The sequence below is a fragment of the Physcomitrium patens genome, chromosome 5, assembly GCF_059467195.1.
Source record: "Physcomitrium patens ecotype Gransden chromosome 5, ASM5946719v1, whole genome shotgun sequence".
NCBI classification, from domain to species: Eukaryota; Viridiplantae; Streptophyta; class Bryopsida; order Funariales; family Funariaceae; genus Physcomitrium; species Physcomitrium patens.
This window is the reverse complement of record NC_143414.1, coordinates 6,542,472-6,552,740: the sequence shown is the minus strand read 5'-3', so window position 1 is coordinate 6,552,740 and position 10,269 is coordinate 6,542,472. Positions and strand designations below refer to the sequence as shown.

Genomic DNA, 10,269 nt, shown 5'->3' with positions numbered 1-10,269 from the left:
TTCTTCCCTTCTGGATCAGGTCACCTTGACACCAATTTTTTCTTAAACTTAACAATGAACAACGTACCCAAACTACATCCAGTTGCTCATTGGCGCAATTGATCTTTTTGCGATGGTGCTCTAATGATAAGTAGAGGGATTAGTAGCAACTGGAATTCTGTGGCGGTATGGAGTTGAGAGCTCAAAGAGCCATGACCCGAAGATGACAGAATCAATCCAGTCAGGCGCACCTTCACCTTGTAGACCCTTGCCTTGCTACGTTCTGCTTGCAATTTTGACAGCTTACGTCTTGGTAGTAGCGGCTGTTAGTTCTGACGGGGAAGCGCTGCTCGCTTTCAAAGTCGGCTTGGACGATCCCACAGGTATACTGAATTCCTGGAACGGCGCCGATCCATACCCATGTCTGTGGTATGGAGTCACGTGCAACGAAGACCTCAAAGTGCAACGTCTCTTGCTTCAGGGCACTCAATTGTCCGGATCAATTTCTCCCGTTCTGCGCAATCTCACGGAGCTGCGCACCCTAGTGCTTTCGCGGAACAACTTTTCGGGGCCGCTGCCCACCGAGCTCGGTCTAATTGGTAGGGTCTCCGGAACTCTTTTGTGATTGATTTATTGATTTATTGATTTGTTTATTATTGGTTTCCATATGCTGGACTTGATTCGGGGATGGCTAAGAGTGAGAAAGGATTTGTGCAGGGAGCTTGTGGAAGCTCAATGTTAGCGAGAATGCGTTGTCCGGTGCCCTCCCTGCATCGCTTGGGAACTTGTCGCGTCTCCGGATGCTGGATCTCTCTAAGAATGCGCTTTCGGGCCAGATTCCGCCGGCTCTCTTCAGGAACTGCGAGACTCTCCGGTACATTTCCCTTGCGGAGAATCGATTTTTCGGGGCGATCCCCAGCACGCTCTGGAGCTGCACGACGCTGGAGGGCGTGAATGTCGCCTATAATGGTCTGCAGGGCGCCGTACCGCCTGAGGTTGGAGCTCTTGTGCTCTTACAGTTTCTCGATCTGCACAGCAATGAGATCTCGGGCGCCATCCCCTCCCAACTAGCGCTTCTCTCTAATGCCACCTATTTGGACTTCAGCCACAACCAGTTCGCTGGCGGCATTCCCCGAGCGATCGCTGCCCTGACGCGCCTGAATGTCGTTGATCTGAGTAATAATCCTATTGAGGGCCCTATTCCGCCTGAAATTGGAAATCTTGCCGCTTTGGATAGGCTCGACTTATCGAGTATGAGATTGCAAGGGACCATTCCCACGACTTTCGTCAATCTCACTTCATTACAAATACTGTAAGTCTTCCTAATCTGGGAGCTTTTCACTTCCGATTCGGTAAAGTCACGATTTGACATGGTAGGTGTGAACGATCTATGCAGGAACCTATCCGCGAACAATCTGACGGGGAGAATTCCCTCCGAGCTAGGCCAGATTGCGGGCACGCGAGTTTTGCTCTTGCAGAACAATTCCTTGAATGGCAGCATTCCGGAGAGCCTCGGCAACCTCGCAAATCTGACCAGTTTCAATGTCTCCTATAATAGTCTCTCGGGGAGAATTCCAATCGCAAATTCGTTTGCTCGATTCGATAATTCTTCCTATCTCGGCAACGAAGGCTTGTGTGGGCCGCCGCTGAGCGTTCGTTGCGGGTCCGAGTCACCGCCGCGCATGCACAACAGCCGACGATTGCTGAGTGTGTCTGCGCTGATCGCCATTGTTGCAGCGGGTGTCATTGCGCTGGGTGTGATAATAATAACCCTACTTAGCATTTGGGCAATTTGGAAGCAGAACCAAGTACCAAAAACTGAAATACTCGTTTACGAGAGCACGCCTCCATCACCGGACGTTAACCCTATTGTGGGGAAGCTAGTTCTCTTTAATAAGACGCTGCCTACGCGGTTTGAGGATTGGGAGGCAGGAACGAAGGCGCTTCTGAATAAAGAGTGCCTGATTGGGCGAGGATCCTTGGGGACCGTCTACCGAGCCAGATTCGACGACGGATTATCGATTGCAATCAAGAAGCTTGAAATTCTTGGCCGGATCAACAACGCAGAGGAGTTCGAATCCGAGATGGACAATCTCAGCGACGTACGGCACTCGAACCTCGTCACCTTGCAAGGGTACTACTGGTCGTCATCGATGCAGCTCATATTGACCGATTACATCGCTAACGGGACGCTAGCGTCACATTTGCATCCGCAACCGGGAACCCAGACCTCTCTGATGTGGTCTCGGAGGTTCAGGATCGCCATCGGCGTAGCCCGTGGGCTTTCGCATCTCCACCATGATTTGCGGTCGCAAGTGTTGCATCTGAACATTTCCTCGACGAACGTTCTCCTCGACGAGAGCTTTGAACCTAAGATAAGCGACTTCGGGCTGATCAAACTGCTGCCGGTTCTTGACACTTACGCTGCCAGTAGGAACTTCCACGCCGTCCATGTGTATGCCGCCCCGGAGCTTGGAGGCCCGAAACCGAGCGTGACGCCTAAATGCGACGTGTACAGTTATGGCATGGTGTTGCTTGAGCTCGTGACGGGGCGGCGTCCCGACCTCAACTCTGATGACGGCCCGAATGGTCTGGCGGAGTATGTGATCCGGACTCTGGAAAGTGGAAATGGACCCGACTGCTTCGATCCTAAACTGACTCTCTTTCCTGAAAGCGAGGTTGTTCAAGTTCTGAAACTTGCACTTGTGTGCACCGCTCAAGTGAGTTGCTCCACAAATTCATCACCGTCAATATGTATGCACTTTTCATGTTCTCTCTGTTACTGGTCATTTTTGCATGTTTTCTGACATGGTGATGAGGTTGTATGCAGGTGGCTTCGAATCGACCAACAATGGGAGAAGCAGTGCAAGTGTTGGAATCAATAAAGCCATCTGGTTCATGGACGTCGAGGAGCCCGTCGCCTTAGCCAGTGTGAATCCAACGAAGTTTGCCCTTTCCGTGCACCTCGATCGCATCTAGTCCCATAAATAGCTCGGCAGTCTTTCGCGCCAGGCTCTTGGATGCCTTCGAAGCTATCAGTTTCTGCAACAGAGGTATGAATGACATGCAACCATTGCTTTCTATTTTGACTTCTAATATTTTTGAGAGTTTAAAGAATCTTGAGTGTACGATTGACATTTACTTCTTTTGATTGAAGTTGACTGTTTTTGAGACGGATTATCATCTAGGTTATTTATGATGTCGCAGGTGGGAGACAGAAGCTTGAGAGTTTGGGCAATAGAATCAGTCTTCAACTTCTTACAAAAATAGGGATGCTGGTAGTTTTGAGCAGCGATAGCCGCGTCAACTCCAGAATGACTTACAATGCTTATATTAAAGCTTGTAGGATTTTAACACAACTCTGGGAACAGTGTCAAAAATTGATTCACCATTGTTCACAAATCATTTACTGAAATAAATTCTTGTACTCTAACTCATGGATCTTTTGGCTGCTAAGTTACACGCTGGTAACCACGACAATTAATAATTTCTCCCTAATTAGTAAGATCAGCGAAGATGGGTTTCACTTGCGCAATGAGTTGCGTGGCCGCCAAAAGCTCCTTACACTCCTCGGAGGACGTCATTGCTCCACACTCTTTCTGCAATGAATGGTCCTCTCATTTCCTCACCTTAGCATATGTTTCCAAGAAAAGGAATCCTCATTTTTATGACAAGGTAGCAGAGTCACTGGCGGTTAGCGCTCATTAACGTGGTCCAGTAAAGTAATATTAGCACGAATTGTTTCATAATGTCATTAAACCTATGCATGTGAACTCCTACCCCTGTTATATATGCCTTACAAATGAGGAAAACCTCAAATTGCGTGGTATTAGGTGTTAGGTACTGGGAGGATTTCTGAAGAAAGTTTTGCAGTAGACTTGCTTGAAAAGGAATAACAGGAAGAAGGTGAGGAGGGACGTTCACCGACCACTGCTTTCTCTAGGGTTGTAAGGGCCGTTTCAAGGCGCTTCTGACAGTTGGGTACCATCATGTAGGATTCTTGCAGCACATGCTCCTGGACATTCACAAGACGGTTTATCAGATTCTCTTCGTTCTCTAACTCTTGCCATCGGTCTGATGTTTGTGTTGACGTCAAGTGTTTTCCACAGTTCCAATCCCTCAAATTGACTGCCAAACCCTATCTTCCTTTTTGAAAATAAATAAGCATCTTCGTTTGAGCATTTTGCCAACCAATGAATGGTTGACCAGTAGACCTTGGTTTGTCGCAGGGAATTATGAAGAATCATAAACATGAAAATGAACGTTACCTGTCGCTTGATATCAAAAGAGCAGGCTTGTGAGTTTTTCACATTCTGTGTCTTGGCAAACTCCTTGTCCACCACTTGTTCGTAAGAGTGCAGCTCCTTCATTACTCGCTTACAGATACCTGTTTTCACCTTGAGGCTCTTGAGAGCAGCCGTGTCTACCCCTGACCCCGATCTGCGCTGGTTGGTCTTCTGCATTGCATCCAAGTAGGAGACCCAAGGATATTCATTGTGCAAATGCAATCTGTGCTTATGGCTCCATAGTGAGTGTGTTTTGGCAGATTGTTACCGTTATCTCTAACCAATTTTCCCTCGTGGCAGCGTAACTACCTACTATTTGGTCACTGGTTCTACATGGAGTGTTCTTGTTGAGCCTCATGGGAAAATGGTTTCACCTGTTTTGAGTCCCTACTCTTAAGCAAAACAGAACGAAGAGAGTGTTTCCTGATAAAGAGTTTTAGTTGACACCATGGGTTGGCTCTCAGAACTGGATAGCAACTTGCCCACTAGATACTCCAAACTGCTAAAAATAGCACATATTTTGTAGCTTTCGACACTAAATGCGATCGGAATCTCATACGCGGATCAAAATAATGCACTTAAATTCGATCCAAAAAGTTGTAACCAGACTCCATGTAGAACCAATTCTACACAGAGAATTATGAATGAAGATACTCGAAGAGTATCAAGGGTCCATATTTACTTTACGAGAGCCATGGTTATGAGACGAGAACCGAACCTCAAACGATAAAGAACTCAAGTTTTAGTAAGACCTTTTGGAGTTGAAAGAAACATCCAATAAGAGGTGTATACCAGTTTACTATTGTTATTTATGAATAAAAAGTATGATATAACTTTATCCAGCTTATTACTATCTAATCACCACCTAACTCCGACTCCACTGAGTGAATATGCCAAAGCATGCAATCCAAATATTCAAGCAAGGATCCAAAGACATTTTAAAAATTCGAATATCTGAGAGTGTGCTAGAAGGCTCACAAACTGTGATATTCACTGAAATTTACTTTACATTCGTCCAGAAGCTGTGTTGAACAGATTACTACTCTCTACAGGAACCAGTGATAATCAGAGTGTTGAGTGGCTGGATGACAAGTCTCCCGTTACCCTTTCTCCTAGAGGAGCTAGGTTACTAATTGAACTGTCAAACTCAAAATGCAAAGCGCATAAGAAATCAAATCGGCTATACATTCGGAGATGCCTTGTAATTGCGTCCACAGAGGTCTTCAATCCTGCAACAAAACCATGCAGAAACCACTGAAAATATTGATCTGAAAAGCTTCCGTCAAGATTACTCACACGTAGTATAGATATTACTGGGTTAACGAAGGTAGATAAGATACGGACAAGAGATTCCTCAAACCCAAAAAAAAATTCCTTAAGATTTGACATAAAGAGACAACTGATTCTACCTGGTCCAATCACAAGAAATGTCTTCGATCCACCTGCTCAGACAACCAGGGCAATTTGAAGAACTCAGCAGCCGATATTGTGATTAAAAAAACGATGTATCAAAGAGCTAATGGTCAGTTACTTGACAATTCGAATCCTGGCAAATATTGACTCTTTCAAAAATAAGAGGAAACCTGAGTCCGGTCTGCATCTGCAATGGTGTAGGTTGGGAGCCCAGCACCGTCTGCTTTCCCTCGCAGCTCATGCCTGTTCAGAACAATATCAAAACTCAATCATCACACAAGTTATGCAGGATGTAATATGTTTGAGATTTAAGCTTAAAACACCCTACCATTGAGAAGTTGAAGTAGGTTCAAATGTTGGAAAATCCATGCTATCTGAATTTATGACACAGGTATTGCCATGATTTTGAGTGAGTATAGAAAAGGGGAAATTCTCTTTCTCTCTCACTCTCTGAAGCTTTCATCATGCATTCCTTTCTGATTTTTGCATATTACAACAATTTTCTGCTCTCTACAATGTTGCCATATCTCCAACAACGCTCTATTCCTTGAACGAAGTTCAATATATATGCCAACAGCCGCATCTGCCAAATACGGTCAGTTTTAACCGCATCTGCCAAATACGATCAGTTTTGAGTAACGAGTACGCCGAATTCAATCCTTACAAATTTTGCAATATGCAATAAGAACGACCGCAAACAGCTCTAAACTGTGTACATTTCCAAGGACCCGAGACCAGTCTGTTGAATATTGGCACCAATATACTTTCTTCAGTACCTCAATAATGTGTTTGAAATTTAACGACATTGACAGCTAGTGTAAGGGTCATGGTACATGAAATTGAAGAATCAAGTAACTTGTTGGAATGGGAGGCTATACTAGAGATTCTACTAAGGCAGGTTACAATTTATTTGGCAATGAAGGTGGAGACTGAAGTTTCCATTTTGATGGATATTAATTAGTTAGCATTTCGTTAAGATAGAATATTAGAAGGAGTGAATTTCAAAGAATTTATATTGACTCAGATTTCTCAATTATAACTCATGGTGAGTAAATTGGATGGAGAGAGAAATTTAAGGCAATAATTGGAAGCAAGCAAGAAAGAGATATTAGAATAAGATCATCGAATTAAGTAACATGATCAAATTATTCAAAAAAATCCTAAATCCAAGTTGCTATTGGAGCATAAATTTGGAGAGAAATAGGAAGCTTGGAAAAAAGAAAAAAAATGCATTCAATGTGTCATAGAAGGCAAAAGTAAGATCTATTTTAGATTTGGAGTATATCAATTTTGGAATAAAAAAAGACAAAGTGTCAGTTAAAAATGGAACGAGAAAAGATAGCATTACTAGAACAAGAAAAGTGGACATTGGGTGATGCATATAGAATTGAAACAAAAAAAATATGGGTAAAAATTGAAACCTTGAAAGTTGTAGTGACAAAATTAGAGGGTGATTTAGCGAATATTAGTGGGTCACAAATGTCTATCCCATGAGTTTTAATAATTGATGAATTAAAGGAGAAGGTGAGGCAATAGCAGCATTATTTGAAAGCAAAAGATGTTAGGATTCTGCAATTGGAGGCTCAAGTTTGTGAATAGGGAGCGTATAATGAAGACTTATCAGCCCAATTGAGAAAAGAGCCAATGGAAGAATTAGAGGAGGATGAGGACTTATCATTAGAACCAGAAACTATAGAACTATCTATAAAAAATGTTAAGATTGATCAATCTAGCAAGCCAGAGGATAAAAAAATTGTAAGGATTTTGTTGAAGAAGTTTTTTTTTTATTAATATTGTGTTTGTGAGGATGCTATACAGTTAGAAGCAAGGCTATGTAGAATGGATAGAAATTGGTTGTTATAGGACATTGGTTAGATATTGATAAAATTGATTAATCATCCATAAGATAGTCAATTTAGGAGGTAGGATGGATGATTTAGTTAAAAAAAGTAATTAAATAAGAATTATTGGTTGGAATCTCTATTTTGAAATAAGTATAAATTAGATGAAAAAAAAGTGGGAAAGGCCAAACTGTATTAGTCATAAGTTGGGATTAGCTTGGTGCTACTTTTTTTTTTTATTTTCTTTATAGAAAAAAGGTAATAGATAGAATTTGAATAATTTGAAGTAAAATTTTGTAATGAAAAAAAAATTTGATTTATATGATGTCAAATAAAAAATTAAATTTATTGTATACTAAATTATAAGTGAAAAATTACAAAGTTGATAATGGAAGATATTTGTGAAGTATGGATATGAGTGGGAGAATTATAATATATTGATTTTTGAAAGTTGAGAGTATGCCATAAGAAGAAGTCTGTTGAGTCTGGAATTAAGTGAAGCAGATTATTGAGAATGACAATTAATTTAGAAAAAATTCAATGATTGGATTATAGAATTTTATACATCCTTTTAAGATAGTACAATATTACTTATTATTATCATAAGTTTGGAGATGAGAAGAGACAGTCTATACATAAGATAGAATTATCAATTGTAATATTTTATTTAATAGAATGTGAAAGGCATTATAGCTTTTTTAGATATTTTTGTTGATTAAGAGACAATTAATTGTGTGATCTTAATGTGAAAATTCATGCGGATAGTCTTTCTTCATGTTCGAATCTTTTTATGTAGGTTTATTCCAATTAGATAGTTTAGAGTAAGTAAAACAACAATTACATTTTTTTTTTTTTTTTTTTTTTTTTTTTTTTTTTTTTAATTCTTTATAGCTAATTTTTCTACTTGTATTTTTTTCTTTTTTTGATGAAGAATTCTCTTGAGATTCTTGTTAAGTTTCTTGTATACTACTTTGTGTGAATAAAAAGAATACGAGGGGTGAAGAAAGTGATTAAATCTCCCTACCACTAGAAAAAAGACATCAACTAAAAGTTTACAAGGATAAAAGAAATGATACAAGAGGTGAAGGGAGTGATTAAATCTCCCTACAACTAGAGAAAGGCCTTCAACTAGAAAAATTACAAAGAGGGTGACCGATGAAACTTTGAAGACGAGCTCTATCTTTTATGCTTATAAGTAACAATCACCTAATGAAAACAACCAAAAAATGATAATACTAACATTTAACTATTCAAATTTTACTTAGGATTTGATTTGGATGCATTGACTTCAATCCTTTATAACTTCTTCATTCAAAATCTAAATTCATCAAATAATATATAAAAAGTTTAGTTGAGGAAGTATTCTCTCCAATCCTAGTTGCCGATCTTTTGTTGCTCTCTATAAATGTATGTTATGCCCTGTTGTTCTCGTTGTGTTCAAGCTTTAGTATACCAAAGCAATTGAACTAATAGAGGTAGGTTCGAACATGGAGAAAGACTAGTTATATGAATTGGGTCTATTAGTGTCACAATTGATTGTACTCTGGCTATCTGAAATCAATTATCAAACTACAAAACACCAAGGCTTACTACTTCCGTCTTGATTCAATACATAATCCATTCTACGACTATCAATTCAATAATACTTCTGTCAATCACAATTCTTCATAAGCAAATAATAAAAGCTAAAAAAACAAAGAGGTAGCACCAAGCTTACCCCGGCTTATGACTCTCACAGTCTCTCACAGTCTCAAGCTTACCCTAAAACCTGGACGGCTTTGATCTCTCTTTCCTCAATCTATTTATCCTACCAAAAAGATGATCCATCAGCCAGCAAATTTCAAAGGTTATGACCCTTTGAATTCTTAATCATTTGTTCTACTAACATCCTACTGTTACCAATTATACTGCCTAACCATAAGTCTAATTTTTAAGGTTGTTAATAACCAACCGGTAACTTATCACAAAATTTATTTACCTATTTTACATGCCCCAAAGAGTGACAGTAGGTATGAAATTGACACCTTAACTTTAAGCGCCAATAATTCCTTCATTAAAACTCCAAATCACACAAAATTTGTATCCAATCCGTATCCTAAAATCTAAATTTGATGATCCTTGCCTCCAAAGCTCGAATGACTTCGAAAGAAAAATCCTTATCTCTAATAGGGCATCAGATATCATCCTTGAAGCCCATTGGACATGGCCTTTGATCAATAAGAATGAAGATTTCCATTCCTTATCTTCATCTAAGTATGCCTTCCTTTCATCCCTCCCAATAAGCCTCCTATTAATTAAGATTTTTATCTTTATGCTCTAATCTCCTCTCAAGGCTTCATATTAAATATTTAGGTCATATAATTTTTTTAAATGCTATAATCAAAATAGATAAAATTCAAAATAAAGTTTTTTATATCCACTCTCTTTAAATTAATCTATTAACCATCCTAACATGTACTAAGACTTATAAACATATTATAAGTCTTAACTAATTTTTACATACTTTAAGCGATTATTATACAACAGTGATAAATTATATTTGCCACAAACTCCAATCTTTGCTCTCTTTGAAGTTGATTCATAGGTACTTTCAGCCATCGATAGTGTCCCATACAAGAGCAAGAAGATGGCCTTGTTATTTGGTTGTTGTTGAGGCCTTTGTAACTTCTTTCAAATTAAATATTTAGAATACCATCAAGAATTATTTCTATCTCTAATAAAATCACCAAATAATAAGAGTTTCTTCTAAG

At 39.6% G+C, this 10,269-nt stretch overlaps 2 protein-coding genes and 1 long non-coding RNA gene across 4 annotated transcripts; 1 reads left to right on the top strand and 2 right to left on the bottom strand.

The window, feature by feature from the left end:
• Nucleotides 1–202: 202 nt before the first annotated feature.
• Nucleotides 203–3,412, top strand: LOC112282978 (probably inactive leucine-rich repeat receptor-like protein kinase At3g28040). The gene is made up of 5 exons (XM_024521237.3): nt 203–578; nt 697–1,291; nt 1,376–2,699; nt 2,810–3,032; nt 3,187–3,412. The coding sequence occupies exons 1-4, from the start codon at nt 203–205 to the stop codon at nt 2,903–2,905; spliced, it is 2,391 nt and encodes a 796-aa protein (XP_024377005.1). The 3' UTR covers nt 2,906–3,032; nt 3,187–3,412.
• LOC112282979 (tubulin-folding cofactor A) lies at nt 3,209–4,529 on the bottom strand. Its single transcript, XM_024521238.3, has 3 exons — nt 4,248–4,529; nt 3,908–3,994; nt 3,209–3,578 (listed from the first exon to the last, which is right to left on the bottom strand). The coding sequence occupies exons 1-3, from the start codon at nt 4,440–4,442 to the stop codon at nt 3,474–3,476; spliced, it is 387 nt and encodes a 128-aa protein (XP_024377006.1). The 5' UTR covers nt 4,443–4,529; the 3' UTR covers nt 3,209–3,473.
• A 672-nt stretch (nt 4,530–5,201) lies between these two features.
• LOC141045471 (uncharacterized) lies at nt 5,202–6,419 on the bottom strand. 2 transcript variants are annotated; one of them, XR_016502890.1, is made up of 4 exons: nt 6,173–6,419; nt 5,849–5,921; nt 5,675–5,707; nt 5,202–5,494 (listed from the first exon to the last, which is right to left on the bottom strand). It is a non-coding gene; the product is annotated as an uncharacterized LOC141045471 (long non-coding RNA). The 2 variants fall into 2 exon arrangements; XR_016502891.1 differs by having other exon boundaries at nt 6,007–6,412.
• Between the last annotated feature and the right edge of the window lie 3,850 nt (nt 6,420–10,269).

Excerpts from the sequence above, each read along its gene's own strand:
- LOC112282979 (XM_024521238.3), bottom strand. The coding sequence starts at position 4,442 with ATGCAGAAGACCAACCAGCGCAGATCGGGGTCAGGGGTAGACACGGCT. Across the intron at positions 3,995-4,247 it reads CTTTTGATATCAAGCGACAG|GAGCATGTGCTGCAAGAATC; the intron begins GTAACGTTCATT and ends GTGAATGTCCAG. Across the intron at positions 3,579-3,907 it reads CAACCCTAGAGAAAGCAGTG|AAAGAGTGTGGAGCAATGAC; the intron begins GTCGGTGAACGT and ends CATTCATTGCAG.
- LOC112282978 (XM_024521237.3), top strand. The coding sequence starts at position 203 with ATGACAGAATCAATCCAGTCAGGCGCACCTTCACCTTGTAGACCCTTG. Across the intron at positions 579-696 it reads CACCGAGCTCGGTCTAATTG|GGAGCTTGTGGAAGCTCAAT; the intron begins GTAGGGTCTCCG and ends GGATTTGTGCAG. Across the intron at positions 2,700-2,809 it reads CACTTGTGTGCACCGCTCAA|GTGGCTTCGAATCGACCAAC; the intron begins GTGAGTTGCTCC and ends GGTTGTATGCAG.